The 27,431-nt window shown below is 46.5% G+C and overlaps 2 protein-coding genes and 1 long non-coding RNA gene across 3 annotated transcripts; 1 reads left to right on the plus strand and 2 right to left on the minus strand.

Moving 5' to 3' along the window:
- Nucleotides 1-15,104: 15,104 nt before the first annotated feature.
- On the minus strand, nt 15,105-18,769 carry LOC123152306 (uncharacterized). The gene is made up of 5 exons (XM_044571883.1): nt 18,130-18,769; nt 17,390-17,573; nt 15,773-17,307; nt 15,654-15,696; nt 15,105-15,350 (listed from the first exon to the last, which is right to left on the minus strand). The coding sequence occupies exons 1-3, from the start codon at nt 18,486-18,488 to the stop codon at nt 15,778-15,780; spliced, it is 2,073 nt and encodes a 690-aa protein (XP_044427818.1). The 5' UTR covers nt 18,489-18,769; the 3' UTR covers nt 15,105-15,350; nt 15,654-15,696; nt 15,773-15,777.
- Nucleotides 18,770-19,358: 589 nt separating this feature from the next.
- Nucleotides 19,359-20,675, plus strand: LOC123146878 (uncharacterized). The gene is made up of 2 exons (XR_006472955.1): nt 19,359-19,623; nt 20,223-20,675. It is a non-coding gene; the product is annotated as an uncharacterized lncRNA (long non-coding RNA).
- Nucleotides 20,676-21,301: 626 nt separating this feature from the next.
- Nucleotides 21,302-23,438, minus strand: LOC123152337 (uncharacterized). Its single transcript, XM_044571913.1, has 2 exons — nt 21,823-23,438; nt 21,302-21,730 (listed from the first exon to the last, which is right to left on the minus strand). The coding sequence occupies exon 1, from the start codon at nt 23,099-23,101 to the stop codon at nt 22,499-22,501; it is 603 nt and encodes a 200-aa protein (XP_044427848.1). The 5' UTR covers nt 23,102-23,438; the 3' UTR covers nt 21,302-21,730; nt 21,823-22,498.
- Nucleotides 23,439-27,431: the final 3,993 nt, after the last annotated feature.

The raw sequence follows: 27,431 nt of genomic DNA on the forward strand, positions 1-27,431 counted from the left end.
CCGAAACAGTGGATGAAAGTTAGATGGGATCTTCTATTTTAACGGGATGCATAGATGGAAACAGAGGCTAAGGCTATCATTATACAGAGCAAATACTCAGGATTCTATCAAGAGCCATCGTATGAACAGAACGCCGACGAACACCGAGGAACACCGAAACCCTAGAAAAGATCTATGGCAGAAGAGTAGAGAGCTTACCAGTGCTGATGAAGGAGCGGAGAAACACCGCGGTTCTCTGGTGCGTTCAGGGTGATGCGGCGGCCAGAGATGAAGCAGAGGCGATGGTCGACGGTGGCGGCGGAGCTCAAGAGGTTGAGCGGCGCAAGGAAGACGATGATACGAAGAGGCACAAGGGGGAAAGGGAAAATGACCCCTCTGCCCTATTTATAAAGGCAAGGGATAAGTGTCAGGCGCAAAAATCGAGGAGCCAGAAATTTGGAAATAAAGCGGAGTTGTCGCCTCGATTGTTAGAGACCCATTAATGAAGATGTGTCATACACAGTTTTTAATAACAGATGACGTCACAGCGGTTTACCACAGTCTGGGAAGATGACGTCACGGCGGTTTACAAAATTATGTGAAAATGTTGAAGACGAAGTTTTCTTGAGGACTGACATGAACCAGTTCAAATCAGTATGGGGCCTAATGTTGGGGATATTACTACTGGGCGTAAACCGACCACGAGTGGCCGGGTTAACTTCATCAGTAGTCCATTATACTTGAAGACCATGAAGACAGACGGTGACGCTGTGTAAAGGCCCAGGGCCCAAAACTGGTTTAAGGCATGTAGCTATAAACTGTCATTGATATGTAACTTGCATTGTAAGGTAGAAAGAGTGGAGACCGAGCCGGACACGTTTATGAGCCAGCCTCGGGACTCTGTAAACTGACGGGCGTCAACCCATGTATATAAGGGGACAACCCGGCGGCGGTTCAGGACAACAAACAACAACTCGAGACTCAGGCAAAGCATATTCACTCCCTGGTCATCGAAACCTCATCAATTCCATCACAACTAGACGTAGGCTTTTACCTTCATCGTAAGGGGCCGAACTAGTATAAAACTCTCTTGCGTCCCTTGTCCGCTTTAACCCCTTTAAGCTAACCCGTAGTGATGGCTCCACGACTAAGTCCTTTCACGAGGACATCTGCCGTGACAAAACCACGACACCCAAGGTTCCCAAAGTGGCGCATTCAAGAAGGGAACGGCGCCGTGAGCGCCGCCGTCGCCCAAAAAATTTAGGGCTTTCGCCCAGGAAACCTAGGGGAAGGTGAAGTGAGGAGTCAGTCGATACCGACGCCTCCAAGGAGGGGAACGGCGCCCTCAGGTGTCGCCGTGGGCGCAATCGGTCATGGCCAGCCAGGAATTTCGCCCGAACTAGATCCCGCCACCAGCAGCGCCTCCTGTACAGAACCAGCGACCAAGAGGAAGCGCGGCCCGACCAGGCTGGCCCGCACGCCAAACAGGGAAGAGGACAGATCGCGCGCACCGACCGCCGCAGAAGCCGCCGCCGGCCGCCAACGACCACCGGATCCCGTCCCCCGCGCGGCCGGGGCACCAGATCAACCACCGGCACGGCTACTAGTCGGCTGTGCCTTGCCAATGAAGCCGCCGCTTCAGATCCAAGGTTTCCCATGCAAAAGCAGGGCAACTGAGGCCCCGCCGCCATCATTCTTGGCGCCCCGGGCTTGCCAAACTAATCCAGCCCACGAAACAACAATTCAGCCCCGTACCAAGCCTTCACCACTTGTTTGAAATCAAATGCCATCCAAACATCGACAAATAGGAACAAACAACCACAATAGTAGAAAACAAGAACCAATAGCAGAGTACGAGATATATCCTCGCTTACATGTCATTTGGGGGTTGGGGCAATTTATATAGATCTGCTTTTGTTTCGCATGGGTATCAATCGTGAACCTCTTGACGAACTGATTCCGAAACTATAGCTCGTGTAACTGATTGGTGTAGCCCAAGTGGCTGGCTGAGGAAGCAGCATTGGACTTTTGGTTGTTGAGGGGAGCCTGATTGGGAGGGACGCCTGTGTGGGTCGCTGGCAGCGAGGGCGCGTCTATGTCTTGCTCCACGCGAGATACAGTGCAACCTCGCCTGAAGGCGAGCGCCAGACTGGGCCGGCCTTGGCGCACAGGAGGCCACTGCCAAAGAAAATCACGTTTTTCAGTCTTTTTTACTTTTATTTATACTTCCAAATATTCATATATATTACAAAATACACTTTACATGCATTGTCAAAACAATGTTAATCATGCATTTAATAAATGTTAAATATGTGTCCAATTTTTTTTTACAATGTATAAAACATATACAGTCTGTATGGAAAAAGGCAGACATAAAATTAAGTTTTAAATATATAAACCATTTATTTGGAAAATTTTCAAACATGTCTATACCTACTAATAAAGCAAGGTGCGTTTCGCCAATTTTTTCATCCGTTCACCGCCGAAAAAAACTTCTTTTTTGCTATCCGAGGTGGTACTAATATTTTATGCCTTTGTTTACTAAAAAAGAATTTCTGTACGTGGGCCGCGCGCTCTGGCCCAGCGAAGCCAGCCCACTTATTTGTCTGCCAAGGCAGCTGCCAAAATACTATTTCCCGCACAAGGCGACAAATGGTAGAGTATTGCACAGGACAACCAATATTGGGCTAGCCCATTTTTCTTTGTTTCTGTGTTTTGCTTCTATTATTATTATTTTTGTATCTCGTTTTTCCCTTCCAATTTTACTTTTATTTTATCATTTATTTCGTAAACTAAAAATTCTCAAAAGACATTCAGAATTAAAAAACATTTTTTTGAAAATTTTCAGAATTCCAAAAATTTCTTGCTATTTCGTCAAATATTTAGAACATGCAAAAAGTTTCCCATTTTTGCAAAAAAAGCATATTTTTCAAAATTGTGCGAGATTTCTAAAAAGAAACTGGCGTTTCAAAAAAATGCATCGAATTAAGAAAATATTATGGTTTTAGTTAAATTGTAACAATTAAACTGATCTTCGTGTATAAAAGATACACATTTTCTAAAAATCTTATGAAACACATGTTCCAATTTTAAAAAATGTTCAAAAATTCAAATAATGTTCATATTTTTTTGTCGGAGTTCCGCACAGGACAACCAATAGTGGGCTGGCCCATTTTCTTTGTTTTTGTGTTTTACTTCTATTTTATTCTCCTTTCCCTATCTCTTTTTTCTATTCCAAGTTTATTTTCTTTTAGAATTTATTTCTTAAATTTAAAACTCTCAAAAAAATTCATAATTAAGAAAAACAATTTTTTGAAAATGTTAAGAATTCCGAAATTTTGTTGCTATTTCAAAAAATATTCGGAACCTGCAAAAAATTCCCTTTTTTCAAAAAACAATTATTGTTTTTAAAAATTGTTGGAGATGTCTTAAATGGGATTTCAAAAATGCTCCAAATTCGAACAATATTATTTTTTAGTGAAATTTGCACAATTAAAAATAATTCTTTGTATAAAAGATACACATTTTGTAAAAAGCTTATGAATTTTCAACACATGTTCCCGTTTTTAAAAAATGTTCAGAAAGTCAAATAATGTTAATATTTTTATAAAAAAGTTGGTATTTTCAGAAAATGTTTGTGAATTTAAAAAGTTGTTCCCATTCATATTTTGTTCTTGTGTTTTTAAAGTGTACATAATTAAAAAAAACCTGTTCCGTATTTAAAAAATTGTTCATGTCTCCTAGAATATTTAGAAACTTCATACCTTAAAATCCCCTTGATCGAAAGGATTGAAAGGAGAAGTAGATTGAATAACTCATGGGCCTTATCTGATGTACGGTGACGTAACAAAACTCTTAAATGCCCTCGATTAATGAATGGAAAAATAGCAAATTGATTCTTTCACACGCGGCGAAACCGAGAAGCTAAACGTTTTTTTTTTCGTGTGCACATAAGATTTTGCTTGCACATATAATTGTCACTGACTTTAAATGCATACTATTTATCTCCCGTTGCAACGCACGGGCATATGTGCTAGTATATATAAAATGTTCCTGACGTATACAAAAAAGTGTACAATGTGTATGGAAAGTGTAAACGTCCAGAATATATGATTTAAAAACGATAATCATCTATTTCAGAAATGTTAAACATGTACCAAAAATGTTTCTGATGTATATTAAAAATGTTCCTGGTGTATGCCAACAATGAGAAACATGTGTTTACAAAATGTTCTTGATATATACTGAAAATATACAATGCGTATGAAAAAAGTAGTATTCAAATGTAAATTTTAGAAAATGTTAATTATGTTCAAAAACGTTAAAAATGTATAGATAAATGATTTCTGATGTGTAAATAAAATACACAATGTGTATGAAAAATGTAGACATGTGTTGAAGAAAACATAAAAAATAAAGAAAAGTGGGGAACACTGAAGAAAGAGCAACAAAAAACAAAAGAACTACCTCAGAAATGAAAAAAAACGAAAACCAAAAAAACCACGAGAAAACCAATGTGGCCATTGTGCTTGTCAACCAGGGAGATTATAAGTTTTGCTTCATGTTGCTCTACATGTTGGCTAATTCATTTATTCACTCAATATTGCTCTACACGCGCTGTCGTGACATACTACACGACCGAGGGCAGGCCATTCATGCACATACATTGTTCAATGAAGGTCAAGGGGAATTATGTGTGGGACGACATGTGTCCGCTCTGGCTCTAGTATTGTTGAATTTGGAATCAGAGAATTCGAAAAACTTGATGAACATCTGGTTATCTCGTATGTAATATTTACTATTGTGGTATTAGTGGTATTTGCGTCTTATTTATAGATAAATTATGCTATTTTTTATTAAAAAATAGTGTTGTGATCTTAGAAAAAACTGAGAAGAACATTTAAGAAATAGGGTTGAATGGACGCATCAATGTTTGAGGACTGATCTGAACCAGTTCATGGAAAAATAGTGTGTCGGTTTTAGAGTCAGTCTTGGTGAGATGGCACGCTGGAATTGGAGCATATACGGCCGGAATTTCCTAATCCGGAGCCTTATACGTCTGCGACGCGCCTGTATAGACAGTGACCGGACGACCCTCAAATAATGCATTTTGCAATCATAGTCTCTACTTTAAAAAATATCAAATACATGTAAACACATGCACGTTGATCATTTGGCCAAACATAGTTCAGTGCACATAAATACAAAGTGTTCGTACTCAAGAATACATAAAGTCAAACATAGTTCAAACGTAAATATTGTTCCTAATGCATAATTGAAAAGGTCCATTTTACTATCCCGAATAAAGTGGGTGGTTCACTTTGCCCCTTGATCTATTTTTCAGCATCTTCTACCCTCAAACAAACCAAAATCGGACAAAACACCCCCCTGGCTGGTTTGTCTCCACCCGTTGCTGATGTGGCACTAGTCAACGGCGTTTTTGACCTGGGTGGGGCCCCCTTGTCAGGTTTCTCTCTCTCTCTCTCTCTCTCTCTCTCTCTCTCTCTCTCTCTCTCTCTCTCTCTCTCTCTCTCCTAGGTAAGATCCGCCACCGCGCGAAGGAGCTCGCCCCGGTCGCCGCACCCCGCTCGGCCTTGCCTCGCTCCTCCGCGGCGTTGGCTCCGCCGTCGTCCGTCCCGTCGCCGCTCCGGTCGCGCACCTGCGCCGCCCGGCCTCCTCCCCGAGCTTGCGCTGTCGTCCTCGCCCCGCGCATTGCTCGCGTCGTCGTCCCGGCCGCCCGCCGGCTCCGACGGCCCAGCTCTGCCCTCGCGCGCGTGGCCCCGTCTGCGCCCAAGCCGCTCCGCCCTCGCGCGTACGAACCCGTCCGCGCCCCGCGTGGCTGCGCCTGGCCGTGCCCGGCCTCCCCCGCTCGGCGCGCGCTGTCTCCGCCCGCCCCGGCGCCGGTCCGGCCGCCTGCCGGCTCCACGCGCACGGGTTGCCGCTGCTGTGGCCGGCTGCTACTACAGCCCCCCTTTTTTCTTCTATTTCTTTGATTTTTTTAAAAAAACTGATGAGTGGGACCCACCTGTAGGTCAAATACCACCTTTGACCGTGTCCACGTCACCATCCGGTCTGGGTAAACCACTTAGGGTGTTCTTTTGTCCGGTATGAGATTGTTTAGGGGGTAAAGGAACCGAAAATAGATCAGGGGGTAATGTGAACCACCAACTTTGTTCAGGGTAATAAAATGGACTTTTTTCATGCATAATTGATAAATTAAAGCAAAGTTCACTAATTTCCAGCATAGACCCGCATATGCTCCACAAGATCATTTAGAAGTTGCATAAGCACATGTTGATCTCGCATTTATGCAGCATCTACAGAAAGTTGGCAGTGTGCTCCGCCTCTTGTTTCGGGAGGCGGACCTAAAGAACAAGCTTGTCAAAATCATGCGTGCGGGCTGCCCCTTCATCATCATCCTTGATAATCATATTGTGCAAGATCACACAACATGCCATGAGCTATCAAAGTGTCTCCGCTTCCCACGGCAGTCACTACACGCAAGAACAAGTTTCTTCTCATTTGGAAGTGACGCCGAAAAAACCCTTCATTGTATGTTGGGTCCACCGCGAAGTAGTCCGTGTATAGAAACAGTGCATAAAAAATCCTATCTCGAGGAATAACTCTCCAGCCTTTCATGGAGCCCTTGAAGTTTAACACGTGCTCCTCTGCCTTCTCCATCTTCTCTTGTATGCTCATCATCATCATCATTTCAGCATCTTCATCGTTACAACCGGAGGAGGCGATGAACTCGTTGAATATGAATTCGTCAAGGTCGGGGTTCCCATAGCCATCATTCCACGACGAATCCATCGGTGACCTACAAGTAGAGACCAAAAGAATAAAACCGGTTCGAACATTACGTCGAACACCTAGAGCGTGAGGTGTATATAAGGGGGAGTTGGACGTACCGGAGTGGCTACCTTGACCGATTGCGGCATGGTTGGCTGCGGGGTGGGTAGAGGCCTTCGGTAGTGAAGCTTTGGCTTGGGGACGACGGAAATGCAAAGATGGCAGCGAAACTCGGGTGGTAGTTGTGTGGATGAGGGAGAAAAGAGAAGAGGAGAGGGTAGGTCGGGAAAGAAGGGGGCGATTCCAGGCGTCCCCATATCCGTCGCAGATATGGGCCGAGTATAAGGCGTGTCGGTCAGTCCGGATGTTTGGGCCGGATTTACGAGGTCCGACTGGGTGCGCTTTTTGCGTCTAGTCTGGCCGGGAGGTCGACCGAGTGTTTGAGATGTATTTGAGGGCTCCGGTTGTAGATGCTCAGCCAGACCGCGAGGGCCGATACATGATGTATGACATCGGTGAGCACGCCGGCGACGCCACCGGCCTGTTGCGTGAACGCTCCCAGTCCCGGCTAGATGTCAGCGCATCTACAGCCGGGCGCCCCAAGCCCTCCTCAAAGGCCCGGGCGGCCCCCTCGGTCACTGACCGATCACGATTTTTTGACCCAGACGGACACCTCAAACGGACCTCAAATGCCCGGGCTGATTGGCACCCCTCATATCCAGCCCAAATATGGGGCGGGTATGGGGGCGCCCCCAGACACGCCCGCCACGTCGGACCCAGACCATGCTAGCCCACCCGACCCCACATATATTCGTCCCCATCCTCTCACCGGAGCAAACACTAGCCACTTCACTCCACTCCGCTCTGTCACACGAGCTCACCTCCAGCGGTTTGCAGCCTTCTCCGGCATGGCAGGCAGCGGATCAAACTCCGACCAGTCCGGTTCCGTCAACTGGGTGTCATCTCGTGCGAGTTGGAGGAGGCAATGGCAGTCCGCATTGTACTCCGTCGCTCCCGGGAGGACAGCTCCCGACTGACGGACAGATCTGTCTACAACGTCTCCATAGCGTTGGCTCACCGGGCACTCGGGTCCTTTGTGAAGGAAATATGCCCTAGAGGCAATAATAAAGTTGGTATTTATATTTCCTTATATCATGATAAATGTTTATTATTCATGCTAGAATTGTATTAACCGGAAACTTGGTACATGTGTGAATACATAGACAAACAGGGTGTCCCTAGTATGCTTCTACTAGAACTAGCTCGTTAATCAAAGATGGTTAAGTTTCCTAACCATAGACATGTGTTGTCATTTGATGAACGGGATCACATCATTAGAGAATGATGTGATGGACAAGACCCATCCGTTAGCTTAGCATTATGATCGTTAAGTTTTATTGCTATTGCTTTCTTCATGATTTATACATGTTCCTCTGAGTATGAGATTATGAAACTCCTAGATACCGGAGGAACGCCTTGTGTGCTATCAAACGTCACAACGTAACTGAGTGATTATAAAGATGCTCTACAGGTGTCTCCGAAGGTGTTTGTTGGGTTGGCATAGATCGAGATTAGGATTTGTCACTCCGTGTATCGGAGAGGTATCTCTGGGCCCTCTCGGTAATGCACATCACAATAAACCTTGCAAGCAATGTGACTAATGAGTTAGTTACGGGATGATGCATTACGGAACGAGTAAAGAGACTTGCCAGTAACGAGATTGAAATAGGTATGATGATACCGACGATCAAATCTCGGGCAAGTAACATACCGATGACAAAGGGAACAACGTATGCTATTATGTGGTTTGACCGATAAAGATCTTCGTAGAATATGTAGGAGCCAATATATATGAGCATCCAGGTTCTGCTATTGGTTATTTACCGGAGATGTGTCTCGGTCATGTCTACATAGTTCTCGAACCCGTAGGGTTCGCATGCTTAACGTTCGATGACGATTTGTATTATGAGTTATGTGATTTGATGACTGAAGTTTGTTTGGAGTCCCGGATGAGATCACGGACATGACGAGGAGTCTCGAAATGGTCGAGAGGTAAAGATCGATATATTGGAAGGCTATATTCAAACATCGTAAAGGTTCCGAGTGATTCGGGTATTTTTCGGAGTACCGGAGAGTTACGAGAATTCGCCGGGGGAAGTAGTGAGCCTTAATGGGCCATACGGGAAAGGAGAGAAGGGCCTCAAGGGGTGGCCGCACGCCCCCCCCCCCCCATGACAAGTCTGAATTGGACTAGGGACGGGGCGGCGCCCCCCTCTCTTTCCTTCTCCCTCTCCTACTCCTTCCCACTCTCCCCTCTTGGAAAAGGAAGAGGACTCCACCTAGGATTGGGAATCCTAGTTGGAATCCCCCTATAGGTGCGCCCCTCCTAGGCCGGCCTCCTCCTCCTCCCTCCTTTATATACGTGGGCAGGGGCACCCCAAAGGTACACCAAGTCTTCTCTTAGCCGTGTGCGGTGCCCCCCTCCACAGTTACACACCTTGGTCATATCGTCGTAGTGCTTAGGCGAAGCCCTACGCTGGTAACTTCATCATCACCGTCGCCACGCCGTCGTGCTGGCAGAACTCTCCCTCGTCCTTAACTGGATCAAGAGCTCGAGGGACGTCATCGAGTTGAACGTGTGCTGAACGCGGAGGTGTCGTATGTTCTGTACTTTGATCGCTTGGATCGCGAAGACGTTCGACTACATCAACCGCGTTATTAAATGCTTCCGCTTTCGGTGTATGAGGGTACGTAGACACACTCTCCCGTCTCGTTGCTATGCATCTCCTAGATAGATCTTGCGTGATCGTAGGTAAATTTTTTGAAATTACTGCGTTCCCCAATAGTGGTATCAGAGCCAGGTCTATGCGTAGATGTTATATGCACGAGTAGAACACAATGAGTTATGGGTGATAATAGTCATACTGCTTACCAGCAACGTCTTACTTTGATTCGGCGGTATTGTTGGATGAAGCGGCCCGAACCGACATTACATGACTGCGTTCATGAGACTGGTTCTACCGACGTGCTTCGCACACAGGTGGCTAGCGGGTGTCTGTTTCTCCAACTTTAGTTGAATCGAATTTGACTACGCACGGTCCTTGTTGAAGGTTAAAACAACACATTTGATGAAAAATCGTTGTGGTTTTGATGCGTAGGTAAGAACGGTTCTTACTAGAAGCCCGTAGTAGCCACGTAAAACTTGCAACAACAAAGTAGAGGACGTCTAACTTGTTTTTGCAGGGCTTGCTGTGATGTGATATGGTCAAGACATGATGTGATATAATTTGTTGTATGAGATGATCATGTTTTGTAACAAAGTTATCGGCAACTAGCAGGAGCCATATGGTTGTTTTTATTGTATGCAATGCAATCGCCATGTAATTGTTTTACTTTATCACTAAGTGGTAGCGATAGTCATAGAAGCAATAGTTGGCGAGACGACAACGATGCTACGATGGAGATCAAGGTGTCGCGCCGGTGACGATGGAGATCATGACGATGCTTCGGTGATGGAGATCATGAGCACAAGCTGATGATGGCCATATCATGTCACATATTTTGATTGCATGTGATGTTTATCTTTTATGCATCTTATTTTGCTTAGTACGACGGTAGCTTTATAACATGACCCTCACTAAATTTCAAGGTATAAGTGTTCTCCCTGAGTATGCACCATTGCGACAGTTCTTTGTGCCAAGACACCACGTGATGATCAGGTGTGATAAGCTCTACGTTCACATACAACGGGTGCAAGCCAGTTTTGCACATGCAGAATACTCGAGTTAAACTTGACGAGCCTAGCATATGCAGATATGGCCTAGGAACACTGAGACCGAAATGTCAAACGTGAATCATATAGTAGATATGATCAACATAGAGATGTTCACCATTGAAAACTACTCCATCTCACGTGATGATCGGACATGGTTTAGTTGATATGGATTACGTGATCATTTAGATGACTAGAGGGATGTCTATCTAAGTGAGAGTTCTTAAGTAATATGATTAATTGAACTTTAATTTATCATGAACTTAGTCTTGATAGTATTTGCAAATTATGTTGTAGATCAATAGCTCGCGATGTAGCTCCCCGTTTATTTTTGATATGTTCCTAGAGAAAAGTAAGTTGAAAGATGATAGTAGCAATGATGCGGACTTGGTCCGCGATCTGAGGATGATCCTCATTGCTGCACAGAAGAATTATGTCCTTGATGCATCGCTAGGTGACAGACCTATTGCAGGAGCGGATGCAGACATTATGAACGTTTGGCAAGCTCGATATGATGACTACTTGATAGTTTAGTGCACCATGCTTTACGGCTTAGAACCGGGACTTCAAAAAAATTGAACGCCACGGAGCATATAAGATGTTCCAAGAGTTGAAATTGGTATTTCATACTCATGCCCGTGTCGAGAGGTATGAGACCTCTGACAGTACTTTGCCTACAAGATGGAGGAGAATAGCTCAACTAGTGAGCATATGCTCAGATTGTCTGGGTACTACAATTGCTTGAATCAAGTGGGAGTTAATCTTCCAGATAAGATAGTAATTGACAAAGTTCTCTAGTCACTATCACCAAGTTAATAGAACTTCGCGATGAACTATAATGTGCAAGGGAAAATGAAAGTAATTCCCAAGCTCTTTGCGATGCTGAAATCAGCGAAGGTAGAAATCAAGAAAAAGCATCAAGTGTTGATGGTTAACAAGACCACTAGTTTCAAGAAAAGGGCAAAGGGATACAAAGGGAACTTCAAGAAGAATGACAAGCAAACTGTCACTCCCGTTAAGAAGCCTAAAGCTGAACCCAAGCCTGAAACTGAATGCTAATACTGCAAAGAAAATGGTCACTAGAAGCGGGACTATCCCAAAATGTGGCGGATAAGAAGGATGGCAAAGTGAACAAAGGTATATGTAATATACAAGATATTGATGTGTACTTTACTAGTGTTCATAGTAACCCTTGGGTATTTGATACTAGTTCAATTGCTAAGATTAGTAACTAAAACAGGAGTTGCAAAATGAACAAAGACTGGTTGTGGGCAAGGTGACGATGTGTGTTGGAAGTGATTCCAAGGTTGATACGATCACCACCGCACACTCCCTCACTAGTAGAAAACGGAGCTTTAGCGCCGGTTCGTAAGGGCCTTTAGTGCCGGTTCCATAACCGGCACTAAAAGGTGGTCACTAAAGCCCCCCCCCCCTTTAGTACCGGTTCGGCACGAACCGGCGCTAAAGTGCCACCACGTGGCGTGAGCTCGCGCCCTGGTATGGGGGACCTTTAGTACCGGTTGGTGTTACCAACCGGCACTAAAGGTTTTTTTTTTGAATTTTTTTTTGAAAATTTTGAAAAAAAAATTGATTTTTTTTTATTTTTAATTTTTCTGAATTATTTGATGTTTTAGTCTCTAATCACCTCTCTTAACTGCTCAAGTGTGGATCACTCATTCCCAAATGTGGTCACTAAAGCCCCCCCTTTAGTATCGGTTCGGCACGAACCGGCGCTAAAGTGCCACCACGTGGCGTGAGCTCGCGCCCTGGTATGGGGGACCTTTAGTACCGGTTGGTGTTACCAACCGGCACTAAAGGTTTTTTTTTGAAAATTTTGAATTTTTTTTTTATTTTTAATTTTTCTGAATTATTTGATGATTTAGTCTCTAATCACCTCTCTTAACTGCTCAAGTGTGGATCACTCATTCCCAAATCGCCTGACTTCCCGGCCGGTCACCCATCCTCTCACTCCCCTAGCCTGAGCACGCTTAACTTCGGAGTTCTATTCCCCCTACATTTCAAGTCTGCACTTGTTGTTTTCCTGACAAATGTAAGCTGTCAATCCTATTAACCCTCAGCAGTTTAGCTTGAGCATGAAGTCACATGTTTCACCGTTTGAGTTTGAAACTATTATTCTAAAAAACAGTAATTATGTAGTAAAACTAATATTTCTTGAATAAGTAGTTTGACCATAGTTTGACCATAGTTTGACCAGATTTGACCAAAATTAAAAAAAATGAGATACTTATTTAGTAACACTAATATTATTGCGTAATTATTTAGTAACACTCTATATTTCTTGAATCGGTTGTTTGACCGGTTTGACAAGATTTAACCAAAATTCAAAAAAACATAAATTAGAGCATATCTTTTTTTCCTTTTACAATTTTGTCATTTCAAAAATTGTCCTAAACCCTAAACCCGGGACTTAAAACGTCGGAAACTCTATGCTAAACAGTAAAAACTAAGGGTTTAAACCATAAAACCTAACCATAAACTCTGAAATCTAAACCCTAGCACTAAACGCTAAAAACGTCTAAAAACGTCTAAAACGCCCAAAAACTCTATTTTCCCTTTGGAATTTTGTGATTTTAAAAAATTGTCGAAACAGAAAACTGGTTCTGCAAATTGGTTATTGACCAGAGATGTGTCTCGGTCATGTCTACATAGTTCTCGAACCCGTAGGGTCCGCACGCTTAACGTTCGATGACGATTTGTATTATGAGTTATGTGATTTGATGACCGAAGTTTGTTCGGAGTCCTGGATGAGATCTCAGACATGACGAGGAGTGTCGAAATGGTCGAGAGGTAAAGATCGATATATTGAAAGGCTATATTCGGACATCGAAAAGGTTTCGAGTGATTTGGGTATTTTTCGGAGTACCGGAGAGTTACAAGAATTCGCCGGGGGAAGTAGTGGGCCTTAATGGGCCATATGGGAAAGGAGAGAAGGGCCTCAAGGGGTTGCCACACCCCTCCTCTGGCAAGTCCGAATTGGACTAGGGAGGGGGCGGCGCCCCCCTCTCTTTCCTTCTCCCTCTCCTACTCCTTCCCTCTCTCCCCTCTTGGAAAAGGAAGGGGACTCCAACTAGGATTGGGAATCCTAGTTGGACTCCCCCTATAGGCGCGCCCCTCCTAGGCCGGCCTCCTCCTCCTCCCTCCTTTATATACGTGGCAGGGGGCATCCCAAAGGTACACCAAGTCTTCTCTTAGCCGTGTGTGGTGCCCCCTCCACAGTTACACACCTCGGTCATATCGCCGTAGTGATTAGGTGAAGCCCTACACCGGTAACTTCATCATCACTGTCACCACGCCGTCGTGCTGACGGAACTCTCCCTCGTCCTCAACTGGATCAAGAGCTCGAGGGACGTCATCGAGCTAAACGTGTGCTGAACACGGAGGTGTCGTACGTTCGGTACTTTGATCGGTTGGATCGCGAAGACGTTCGACTACATCAACCGCGTTATTAAAAGCTTCCGCTTTCGGTCTACGAGGGTACATAGACACACTCTCCCGTCTTGTTGCTATGCATCTCCTAGATAGATCTTGCGTGATCGTGGGTATTTTTAAAAAAAATTACTGCGTACCCCAACACTCTGAGGCTGGATTCTCGCGGTCCCGACAGCCGGAACACCTCTCCTTCGCCATCACCAGTCGGCAAGACTATGAGTACCACCGGGAACGGGCGACCCACCGTGGGAAGGAGAGGATAAGGGCCGCTGAGGCCCGTATCATGGCAAAAATGGCGGCGGCATGGTCGTCCGCAGAGAAGGAAGCCATCTGTGCCCGCGTTGTGAAGAAACGACAGCGGAGAAACACGCGTGCCCTCGCCCGAGAGCAAAATCGGGCGGTCCGTGTCATGGTCGGATTGCCACGAAAGGAGGAGAAGGCGGACAGCGATGGCGAGGACAGCTCCGGCGACGCGTAGATCCGGCTCGATCCGTACCGTGTCTTCGACCGATACTTCCGCGAGAAGGACGGCAAGGGCGCCTGAAAGGGCAAGGGCAGCAGTGGATGAACTCCACCATAGCTAAACATGCCAAATTTTGGTAGTCCGATAGTATGTTTAGTTAGTAGTGATGGAGTAGCCGGACGATGTGTGTGCATCGACGTACTTGCATGAGTTTGTATGGATTTGAGATGATAATTGAGGTGTTTAGATATGGATTACATTATTTAAGAGGTGTCCAATCCGTGTTCACCGACACGCGCGGCGTTTGAGAGGCTGGATTTATAAGTCCGACTGTAGATGCTCGCATCCCCCGGTTCAATGCTATACGAGCAAAGATAATAGCACAGCCGGCTGCTGGCTATATAGCAATGCCACGTCATCATAAAGCCTTCTCTCATATAGTAGTCTGGCGTTTTGGCTGCCTATTAGCATGGCTCCATTTAATATGAAGTATTTATTGCTTGTAGGTGCTTATGATCTGCTGTGATCTACAGTAAACAACATCTTTGTGGCCATTTCAAAGAGCATACATATACATGCCATCCATGCAACCAGGAAATAGGAAGACTGACTGGCATTTAGGCAACAAACATATGTCATACAGCATCATAGTACTCCAAACATGTCACACAACATCATACTACTCCATAGCATCATGAGTAATTACTTAAGATTACATAAGTCTTTAAGAAAGCATTCAGCAAACATAATAGATAACATCTCCGGCAAACAAGCCGATCACGACCACAAGCAACAATCATAGTTTTAATCTGGACGATGACAAAAGTCGCAAAGCATGGAGGGTACTTCGCTGGAAAGGAGCAACCACTCATTTGCATCAATAACCTTCAACCACTGTATGGAAAAGGAACCGGGTCAAGCTTAAAAAGTTAGCCAATGCAAACTTACAGCATGTGACATCAAGAAGTAACACTGAGTATTAATGCTGGAGAAAATCACTTCTATAAATCCTGTAAAAACAAATACTATAACAATAGGAAGAGGAACAAGCTATAAAGAAGACCCCACTCTCTATACAAGCATGTTGGCAGATCAAATAAATTTTCTTGAGCAATAATACATTCACACAGACTAAACTATAGAGTACATAACTATTTGGTTAAAGAAAAGAACAATTTAAGATCAGAGAAAGCATACCTATAAGTAACAGCTGCCGCAATCACCACATCACAGCTCACTCCTAAAATAAAAATGCATGTAAGATATCAAGGTTACAGTAAAAAAGGAATATGAACATGCAGATAACAATATCCCACCATGATTAATTATGATGGCTGTTTTGAAACTTATGCCAGATATGCTCGACTAAATCACTTTTAAGTTGGGCATGCTGTGGACGAGCACGAATAGTAGCTTTTCTATGCAACACATCTGCGAAACATAGATTACCACCAACATTCACTTCGGGAGGTAGAGCAAATGAAGCCCCCGGAATCTCATTCAAGTCAACATGAATTTTTGCCTGCTCTCTCTCATCTTCGATTATCATATTGTGGAGAATCACACAAGCCCTCATGATCCTTCCAACACTCTTTCTCTTCCATAGACGTGCAGGCCGACGGACAATGGTAAAACGGGACTGTAATACCCCAAAAGCGCGCTCGACATCTTTCCTTGCCCCTTCTTGCTTCTTGGCAAACAACTTGTGCTTATCTATTTGGGGAAGTGGTATAGTCTTCATGAAGGCAGCCCATTCTGGGTATATACCATCAGCAAGGTAGTAACCTGTGGTATACTCATTCCCATTGACAGAAAATTGGACTTGAGGGGCTTCTCCTTTCAGTGCATCAAAAAACAGTGGGGATTGATTGAGCACATTTAGATCATTATTTGACCCAGCAACTCCAAAAAAAGCATGCCAAATACGAAGGTCCTGGGAAGCAACGGCTTCTAGGATCATCATTGGTACTCCATAATCGCCGCGGGTGAATTGCCCCCTCCATGCAAGAGGACACTTCTCCCATCGCCAATGCATGCAATCAATACTTCCTAGCATTCCAGGGAAACCTCGAGACTCGTTAACCTGAAGAAGACGCTCAACATCCTCCCGTGTGGGGCGTCGCAAGTACTCCCCACCAAAAACCTCAATCACCCCCTTTGCAAACTTGTCCAAACACTCTAATGCAGTGCACTTCCCAATCTTCAAGTACTCATCAAGTGCGTCTGCAGGGGTGCCATAGGCTAGCATGCGCATGGCTGCTGTACACTTTTGCAATGGCGAGAGCCCTATTCTACCAGAACAATCCGCCCTATAAGTGAAATAGGGAGACCACTCACCTATTATACAAACTTCATCCTTTCTTTTTCGTTTCTGCTTCTCCTTAGCTTGCTTGCCACCCGATGGACGTTCATCTTCATCATCATCATCTATAGTGGAATGCTTCCCTACTTCATCATCAACACTAAACTTCCTCTTGTCCGGCTCCAGATCTTCTAGGCGTTCCAAATATGCGTCCCATTTTGGTTCCTTTTTAAGAATCTCCCAGCAATGCTCAAACATAAATGGACCATCTTTTTTGTGATCTTCCTCATAAGTTTGCATTGCCCTCTTCTTTAAATCTGCATCAGAGTCACCACTAGCATACAAAGCACTAGCCTCCTTATAGCTCGCACAAAACCATGCAACCCTTTTCTTAATTCTCCCAAAGCGATCTTTCACTTGCTTGACTAGTCGTTCCCTGTTTTTTGGGGTGGTACTGTTGTAGACAGCAGTAACATCTTTCCAATATTGTTCATTCTTCTTGTAGTTTGATTGGATTGGGTCATTGGAATTATTCAACCAAGCACTGACCTACAATATTATCAGAAGGGGTTAATTGAATTTGCTAGTAATGAAACACATGGAGCCAGTATGCATGCAAAAAGAGACATACCAATCGAAGATCTTCTTGTTTTGTCCATAGCAAGCGTTTTTCAGTCCTTCCACAATCACCACCATTTGTGTCATCGCCAACATTGACTGGTTGCGGTGAACTCCCATTGTGCATAGGTTGTGTGGGGCCTGCCGTGTTCTGAAAGTAACTAAGGTAACCACCAGATGGGTGAGAATCCACTCCCCTGCTCAACGACATAAAGAAACGAAGAGCGATCAGCACCGAACTACATGCAAGTATATACTCAAATTTGTAAAATCTGAATACAATACATTTGAGATGCATGCTAGTTGATCACAACAAGTATTTAAAGGAAAAATAATCTGAATTGATCACAACAACTATTTAAAGGAAAAATCTGAATTGATCACAGCAACCATTTAAAGGAAAAATCTGAATTGATCACAGCAACTATTTAAAGGAAAAATAGTTTATGCAGTCATATATCATACACACTATCATGTGGAAACTGAAAAGTTACACTACACTGCAGTCCAAGATTCAGCAAACGAGAAGTCACGTGCTCCTGTACATCAAAGAAAGATCATCTAGCAGAAGAAACTTTTCTTTTTCCATCATTACTAAGCTACTAAAAATGAACTCTGAAAAATGGACAGTAGAGTAGTAGATAAATTGCTGATGTTGTATCATCTAACTAGCATATCGTACAAGTGTGTCAGCAGCTCTAAGAAATGACACCACGATTCAGAGTTGAGATAAGCAATGGAGAAAATTCATACCATACTTGTGGATCAGAGTAGTCAATATTGCCAGCCATGTACCAAGGTGATGTAGAGTCATCGATGCAGGCAGGCGGTGCCCAGCAAGGACCTTGAGCCATAGGACCCGATTCACTTGGTTGCTGCAGACTAGCCGCCGGAGACTCTTGTGGTCTTGGGGGGATCCAAGTGCTTGTTCTCTGCTTTGAAGGGAAGGCCGATGGGATCCCCGGCAGCGGGGCGGACTTAGGCGCCGGCGAGACCAGTAGATGCGCCGGCGGCGGGACCAGGAGATGCGCTGGCGGCGAGGTGAGCAGAGGCGCTGGTGGAGGGGCTTCATGAGGTGCCGGCGCGCGCGTCCATTTGGACTGCTGACCCATCTCCTTGATGTGCGCCGGCGACAGTTCTAGGGTTCGGGAGAGGTGGCGATTTGGGGAAATTTGGAAGGCTTGATTTGGCGCGAGGAAGCTATTTGGGGCGACAACACGGGCTGATTTTCGCGCGCGAAGGAGGAAGGAGAAGCGCGGGAGGCGGGAGAGGCGCAGGGGATCGAGAGCGCCGGCTCTAGCGTTCGCCACGGGCTGCAAGCGGGCGCAAAGCTCTCGTATCTTGTGCCGCAGCCCGGCGCTTGACGAAGCGCCCGTTCGCTTCTCTCTCTCCCTCTTTCTCTCCCCTCCAGATGTGATTTGGCTGACGTGGAAGGGCTTATAGCCAGCTGAGTCAGCCTTATTATACTTGCTCTACGCACCCGCGGCACGCAACGCATGTGTCCACGTCAGGGGCACGTGCGTGCGTGCTTATCACACTCCACTCTGTCTGCCAGGTTCGGTGCTCCTTCATCCGCCAAAAATGGATGAACCGAACCTGATCGAGTCGCTCGTTCAACCGACCGACCAAGAGATGTTCACGCGAGCGAAATGCTCAGCAGCTAATAACCGGCACCCTTTTACCTTTCCATCAGAAAATTTCAGTGCAGCGTGCATGCCTCCTTTCATGAGTAAAATAACTTCACGTCCTACAAGATGCACACCATTCAGGGATGCAACGTGAAGTCGATATCACATCAGTGCAGGGCCGGGCCCACAGTAGTGCGTACTGTGCGGCCCGCACAGGGCCCATCAATTTAGGAGGCCCCAAACTTTTTAAATGCCTTTGTACATATTTTTCTAGGGTAGGCGTTGGGCCGCGCATAGAATTGGGCCTCTGCTCGCTGGCGCGAGACTCCCCCAGCGCGTGCTTTCACCGGGCCGTTGCTCGACCATCCCAAGCCACTACTCGATGCCTCGATTGCGATCCCAGCCGCCAGGGTGCTAGGGCATGCTGATCTGCTCGATGCCTCGATCTCCCCTCAAAAAATTAATAAGCTGATCTGCTCGATTTGTAACCAAAGGGTGGTTCAGTTCTGCTCCATCAATCGCATCGAGAATCCATGGGCAGGCGACATGGCGCATGCGCATCCTCCTGCCATCGAGACATCAAGATCCGGCGACGCCGCGACGGACGACACGCCGACAGGTATAGGCAGAGGCAGGATGAGGTTATGTTGTACGTTAGTTTTGGTATTGCAAATACAGTATTTCATTGGTTCGCAACTTCTCATCCATCGATTATTCCTTTCGTGATCTCGGATTCTTGAGTCACAGAGGAATACCGTTGGGTTCTTACTCCTAATTCTATTCCTATTCTCCTAATTCTTACTCACTCCGTTCTAAAATAGATGACTCAACTTTATACTAACTTTAGTACAAAGTTGGGTCATCTATTTTGGAACGGAGGGAGTATTTCTTAATTAACTTTTCACAGGGATCAATGGAAAGATATGTTCTTGCATTACTACTCCTCGATTAAAGATCACAGTATAACAGTTCAATCTGATGGAACACAAGACTAGGTAGAGTTAGATGGTTCATTTAATTGTCAAACATTGATGCATCGTATAGCAGTTCAATCTGATGTTACCATATTATTATTATTTTATTTTATTCATCTTTTATATCTTGTGTTTCAGTACAACATAATTTGTTACGTAAGACACTATATCAAATATATATTATAATTACTTCATATTTTATTTTTTCAAGTGAGATAGGGCCTCATTTTTTAGTTTCGCACAGGGCCCCAGATTTTACCGGCCCGGCCCTGCATCAGTGATACACCATCTGCAACTTTGTCATGAAGTTTTCCGTTGCCATTTACCGAGTGGAGACAATGTGGCCATAAGGCCATTATGCTTGTCAACCATGGAGATTATAAGTTTTGCTCCATGTTGCTCTACATGTTAATTAATTCATTCATTTACTCAATGTTACTCTACATGTTGTATAGCCTGCACGCGTTGTCATAACGTACTATACGACCGAGGGCAGACCATTCATGCACACACATTATTGAATGAAGCTCAAGGGGCAGTATGTGTGGGACGACATGTGCCGGCTCTGACTCTAATATTGTTGAAGTTGAAATATGAATTCGAAAAACCTAATGAACATCCGGTTATCTCAGATGTAATATTTACTTAGGATATTTGTATTTTATTTATGGATGAATTATGCTATTTTTTATAATTATTTTAGGTGTTGCGTTCTTAAAAAATAATAGAGACAGGCATTTAGAAAATATGGTTGGATGGTCGGCTCCCCAATCAGTGTCCGTGGACTGATTCGGACCAGTTCACGAAAAAACAGTGTATCGGTTCTAGGATGAGCTGGCCTAACGCTAGAACTAGAGCATCAACAACCGGAATTTCCTAATTCGGAGCCCTATACGTTTTGTAGACGTGCCCGCGGGCAGTGACCAGACGGCCCTCAAATACTGCATTTTGCAATCACAGTGTCTACTTTGAAAATATCAAATACATGCAAACACATGCACATCTATCATTTGGCCAAACATAGTTCAGTGCACATACGTATAAAGTGTTCGTACTCAAGAACACATAAGTCAAACATAGTTCAAACGTAAATATTGTTCCTAGTCCATAATTGATAAATTAAAAGCAACATTCACTGATTTCCAGCATGGACCCACATATGCTCCATAAGATCATTCAGAAGTTGCGTATGCACCTTTTGATCTCGCATTTATGCATGCATCTTCAGAAAGTTGGCAATATGCTCTGCCTCTTGTTCTCGGAGGCAATCCTAAATACCAGGGTTGTTAAAATCATGCGTGCGGGCTGCCCCTTCATCCTCATTCTCGACAATTATGGTGTGCAAGATCATACAACATGTCATGAGCTGTTAAAGTGTCTCCGGTTCCCACAACAGTCACTACACGCAAGTACAAGTTTTTGCTCATTTGTAAGCGACGTCGAAAAAACCCTTCATGGTATGTTGGGTCCGCCACGAAGTAGTCCGTGCACAGAAGCCGTGCATCGGAAATACTATCCCGGGGAATAACTCTCCGGCCCTTCATGGAGCCCTTGAAGTTGAACACGTGCCCCTCTGCCTTCTCCATCTCCTCTTGTATGCTCATCATCATCATCATCATCATCATCATCATCATCATCATCATTCCGGCATCTTCGTCGTTCCAATACGATGAGGTGATGAGCTCGTTGAATATGAATTCGTCAAGGTCGAGGTTCTCATAGCCATCATTGCACGACGAATCCATCGGTGACCTATAAGTAAAGACCAAAAGAATAAAAACCGGCTCGAACATTAAGTCGAACACCTAGAGCACGAGGTATATATAACGGGGAGTTGGACGTACCGGGGCGGCGACCTTGACTAGTTGCGGCACGGTCGGCGGCGGTGTGGGTAGAGGCCTCCAGCGGTGAAGCTTTGCGTTGAGGATGACGGCGATGCAAAGATGGCAGCGGAACTTCGGTGACGGAACGAGGGAAAAAAGAGAGGAGGGGATTTTTATTTGAGGCAAAAAGAGAAGATGGGGGGGGGGGGGGGTTCCCATATCCGTCGCAGATATGGGCCGGGTATATTGAGTGCCAGTCGTCATGTTTAGAAGGTCCGATTGGGTGTGGTTTTTGTGTCCGGTCTGGCCTGGCAGGCTGTCCGGGTGTTTGAGACGGATCTGAGGGCTCGCTCTCAATGGCCCATCCAGACCAGGAGGGCTGGTACATGAAGTACGACATCGGTGATCAGGGCATCTCCACTAGGCCCCCCAACAGCCCCCCCCCCCCCAGGAGGCCTTTTTCATCGCCGGCGCGTATTTTTTCTCCCAGTCATGCCCCTAGAAGCTCAAAAAGCGCCGGATTTCGTCAAAGTTACGGCCGGCAGTCCCGACGCAAACCCACAAAGCTAGGGCGCAACTGAGGGCGCCGGCGCTCTATTTCACATGCATCAGCCCACTTGCCAGCCCCTCTCTCTCTCCTCTCCTTTCCTTTCTTTCTTTTCTTTCTCCTCTCTCCTCGTATGCATCGCCCCACCACCTACCACACACAGCCGGATCGGGGAGGGGCTCGCACGGCCGTGGCGGAGCACGACCGGGGCAGAGCATGGCCGGAGGAGGGGGAGCGGGACGACGGCTTCCTGAAGGTGCTGCGGGCGCTGCGCGACGCTGCGCGGACTGTCGAGGCCGGGCACTCCTCGCGCTCGAGGCCGCCGCCCACGACCTGCTTGCCGGCTACCCCGAGCTGCACCCGCTCTACCGTCTGCTCGCCACGGTCAGGGCCCTCTCGAGCAGCGCGTCGCCGGCGCGTGCATGCGCAGCAGCAGCCACGGCTCGGCCCCACCCCCGCTCCTAGTAGCGTCGCAGGAGAGCACGTAGTGGGAGCGGTCGGCGTGGTGCGCCTCGAAATCGAAGCGGCCGCGGGGCACGGAGGGAGCGAAGCCGTGGTCGGAGCTGGCGAGGCGGGGCCGTGGCCGGAGCAGGCAAGGCCGGGACGGGCGAGGCCGAAGCAGGCAAGGCCGGGGCGGCCACGGGCGCGCGCGGCCACGGGAGTTCCTGCCCCCGTCCAAGAAGCACCCGCCGACGAGGAAGAGCCGGATGAGGAGGAGGGTGGCGTCGACGTCTTTGTGCCCCCGACGGCCATGGCGGAGGAGGAAGGACGGGGCGGGCGACGGAGCTCGCGGGAAGGACGCCGCGTCTCTGCTCGTTCGAGACCTCGCGGGACACCGTGGTGCGCGCGCCGGTGCCGTACCTCACCATTGCCCTGTCCGGCTCCAGCAGCGGCGCCGGGTCCGGCCCCGTCCGCTCGCCGCCTCGCCCGGCCGGCCTCCTGCAGGCCGGTTGGTCGGCTCGCGCCGGCTCCGCCTCCCGCGGCTTCCTCCGCACCGGCCTTGCTCCTTGCCTGCTCGCCGCTCCCTGCCTGCTCGCCCCGTCCGGCTTCGCTAGCCACCGCTGTTCGCGGGGTGGTTGGGCGGCGCAACGAGTGGATAGCTTTTCACTCCCAGGCTATATTTTTCGCCGGTAGCCCCCCAGGAGGCGAAAAAAAATGCCTCCTGGGGGCTCAACGGCTGGAGATGCCCTCAGTGGGGCGTAGGCAGGCCCCGGGCTGCCCTGGCCGTGGCCTGGGGCGTAGACAGCCAGCCCTTCGTTGACTGTAGCAAACAGTGCCATATTGTAGCTATAGTGCGAATACCAACGAAGCTGGTCTGGCACTTCACGCTGGCGACGCATTCGTAGGGGGGCGGGGTGGCCGGCCGGTTGCGTGAACGCTCTCACTCCCGGCCGGTTCAGTGCGTGGAGCTGACGGGTACGGATAAGAAGCAGAGACGTACGTACCCAGCGGCGCGCAACGCGTGTGTCCACGTTAGGGGCACGTGCGTGCTTATCACACTCCACTCTGTCCGCCAGGTTCGGCGCTCCTTCCCCCGCCCAAAATGGATGAACCGAACCTGATCGAGTCGCTCGTTCAGCCGACCGACCAAGAGATGTTCACGCGAGCGAAATGCTCAGCCAACCAGTAGTACGCCCCCATAATGAATAAATGAATTGAACCGGCGCCCTTTTACCTTCCCACCAGAAAATTCCAGTGCAGCTTCTTTAATCATGGCTAAAAAAGAAGCTTAATGATGGCTGCCGGATCTCGCTGCCGGTGGGCAGGGCGTCGTGCATGGCATGGTACAATAACCAATCCGGCAATTTTCTTAACACTACGCGCGTGAGTTAGGTCCACCAAACGCCGGCGTCGCCTTCGGACAGTCCACGGGCACCTGACAGACAAACCTGCTTACTTGGGACGCCGCTAATTAACTAGTCGTACTGCCAAGTGCTTGGACTGACTGCGACCTTTGCTTCGACACGAAAGAATGGTTGTTGCGGCCGGCCGGGTCGGGTCAGGCAAGTGATCGTGGATCCAGGGACCCGGACTCCGGATCGGGGTCAGTGATCGCCACACTTTGGCATGGGATGAGAATGAGATCTGCTTTTTTGCCTCATGTGGGTGGATCTCGGACTGATTCGCGCACCTACGTAGGACTACGTGGTTCCTCAGTTCTTTTACTCTCCGGCTTCGGCCTGCAGTGCACCGCCAAATTTGGAACCATGCATATGAGCATGTTTTTGCTTTGTCGTCCCCTCATGGGTCTTTCTTTCTGGACGCCGATATCACACGTGTGGCATATTAGACATTCGTCCACATATCGTGTTTGGCGTGAGCAGGAGGCAGCTCACACGGACTGTGTTTGGGCGAACATTAAAATTGCCCACACGTGTGGGCGCAGCTACTTCGTGTCATACGCCCAACAAGTACTACTTATCTCTACCCCGCGCGTGTGGCATGAAGCAAAAATGTCCACATGTCCTGGCGCAGCTACGATAGGTACCCGCGGGACGACGATTTAGTTGCCATCCAGAATGGCAAGTGTAGTTATAAAAGCATGGCAACTCTATCTATTTTGGTTAACTGTAGTTGTCATGTCTAAATTATGGTAATTGCCGCGTGTAATCAAACCATACTTGACGTGTGTGATTAACTACTTGCCACATATGGTCAAACAGTCACTACTAGAAAAAGGGATGCTAGTGACGCACCTGTTTTCGCTACTAATGGCGCACTACAGGTGCGCCACTAGCACCACGCCATTAGATTTTTTTACTAATGACGCACCACAGGCGCACCACAGGTGCGTCATTAGTATAGCCCACGGTGCGCCATTAGTATCTAGTATAGTAATGGCGCACGACATAGAAGTGCGCCATTAGTAACAATTTTTTTTAAAAAAAATCAGATTTTTTTTTAATTTTTTCTTAATCTCAGGTCACTATGGCTTAATCTCGGATCAATATGCTTAATCTCAAGTCAAATGCACTCTGTGGTCAAACTTCCCGGAAGGTCACCCATACGCTTAACTTCGCAGTTCTATCCAACCCCAGCACCACCTCACTTCACAGGCACTTTTTGATATATCTATCATACCAATCCTATTAAACCTTCTTGATGTCTAGGACTTTGTTCATGTTCATGAGTATGATGAAATTTTGAAAAAATATTTCAAACTTCTCGGTCATATTACGTATCATATTTTGAAAAAAAATCGATTTTTTTTTCGAAACCAATTTTTTTCTGTTACTAGTGGCGCACCTAGCAAACGGTGCGCCACTAGTAAGTTTGAATTTTTTTTTCCATTTTTTTCTCTCTAGATCTTAAAAGCCACGTAACCTTTTTTTCTGTTAGGTTTTTGGGAATTTTGAAAATGTTTAACGGGGTTCTCCCCGTTAAATTCGGATGTAACTTTTTGAGTAGATGATTTTTCATATAAAAAGCTTTTTAATCCGAGTTCGTATGCAAAAGTTATGCCCATTTTACAAATTCCATAGAGATTTTCCAAATAAAGTCGAAATTCATATTTGTAAATTTTCCCAACAAGTAGACCACATATCACATGGGAAACTTATTTTCTTTTATATTTTTTGACATTTTCATCATTTTCTTTTATTTTTTTAAACTGAAAAGGCGGTCCACGGGGGATGCATTCGGTGGAATTTTTGGGCCAAGTTAGTAATGGCGCACCACACACGCGGTGCGCCATTACTAGTTTTGAAAAAAAAATTGAAAAAAAATTACTAGTGGCGCACCGTGGATGTGGTGCACCATTACTAGTTTAACTAGTAATGGCGCACTATCCACTGGTGCGGCATTACTAGTTTTGAAAAACAATAAAAAAATTGAGAAAAAATAAAAAAAATTGAAAAAAATTACTAGTGGCGCACCGTGGATGTGGTGCACCATTACTAGTTTAACTAGTAATGGCGCACTATCCACTGGTGCGCCATTACTAGTTTAACTAGTAATGGCGCACTATCCACTGGTGCGCCATTACTAGTTTTGAAAAAAAAATGAACAAAAATTGTTAGTAATGGCGCACCAACACATGGTGCGCCATTACTATATAGTAGTGGCGCACCACATGTCTGGTGCGCCATTAGTGGCCATATCATCTATAGCCCTTTTCCTAGTAGTGAGTAGTTGTCATGTGTTTTATCTAGTTGCCACATGTGGTCCAACCATAGTTGTCATATATGATTAATCATAGTTGCCATGTGTGTTTATTTGGTTGCCACGTACTCGCAACTGCAGTTGCACATGCATGTTTGTTCTGTCCCCTCAGGGGTCTTTCTTTCTCCACAACAGCTAAATGTTAGTCGATTGGTTTTTGAATTTAGGACAGTCGACTTGTTTTGAGAAGAAAGAAGGAAGCGCCGAAGAGGAAGAAGAAGACGGCGAGGCCGCCGGCGCCAGGGAAGAACACCCCACTATCTATCTTAGGGTGGCGGGTGGGGTGCTGCTTCCATGGAGTTTTTTGGGTGGTCGCGGGGCTTAAAGGGGATGGCCGGGGCAGCAGCAAGGCTGGCGGTGGAGGGCGGTGCAGCGAGGCTCGCCGACCGCGGGTGGCGGAGGCAGGCGGCTAGGCCAGCGGCGGCGGGCGGAAGCAAGCAAAGGAAGAAGAAGATGATCCAGTCCTCGATTTCCCATCCAACGCTAAAAAAATTGACTGACCCTAACTTTTTTTCCAAGCGACTGGCATATAGTCAGTCCCTTCTTTCTCAGTCCATGTTGTAGTGTTCGCCTTGCCGGACCCGAATTCGCACCAACGTGCCTGCACCGCTGCTATGTGACTTCTTTTTTGCGGGAACTATAAATTATGATCACAGAAAGTACAAAAAGACCTCTATTATCTGCTTTCTTGGAAACATTTAATACTCTCTTCATTTTTATATACAAGGCCACTATTAAAATAACAATCTATAGATATACAAGGCCACTAACACTAATCGATACAATATTAATGGTGGTTGCCTCGTAGTACTTCCACCCGGCAGACGTGGAGGTGATCACCAGCATACACACCTCGCCCCGCGTTGCCGACGACACCATCGCATGGCACCAGAGAAGAACGGTATCTTCACCGTCCGCTCCG

This window comes from Triticum aestivum, chromosome 7A, assembly GCF_018294505.1.
Source record: "Triticum aestivum cultivar Chinese Spring chromosome 7A, IWGSC CS RefSeq v2.1, whole genome shotgun sequence".
NCBI lineage: Eukaryota > Viridiplantae > Streptophyta > Magnoliopsida > Poales > Poaceae > Triticum > Triticum aestivum.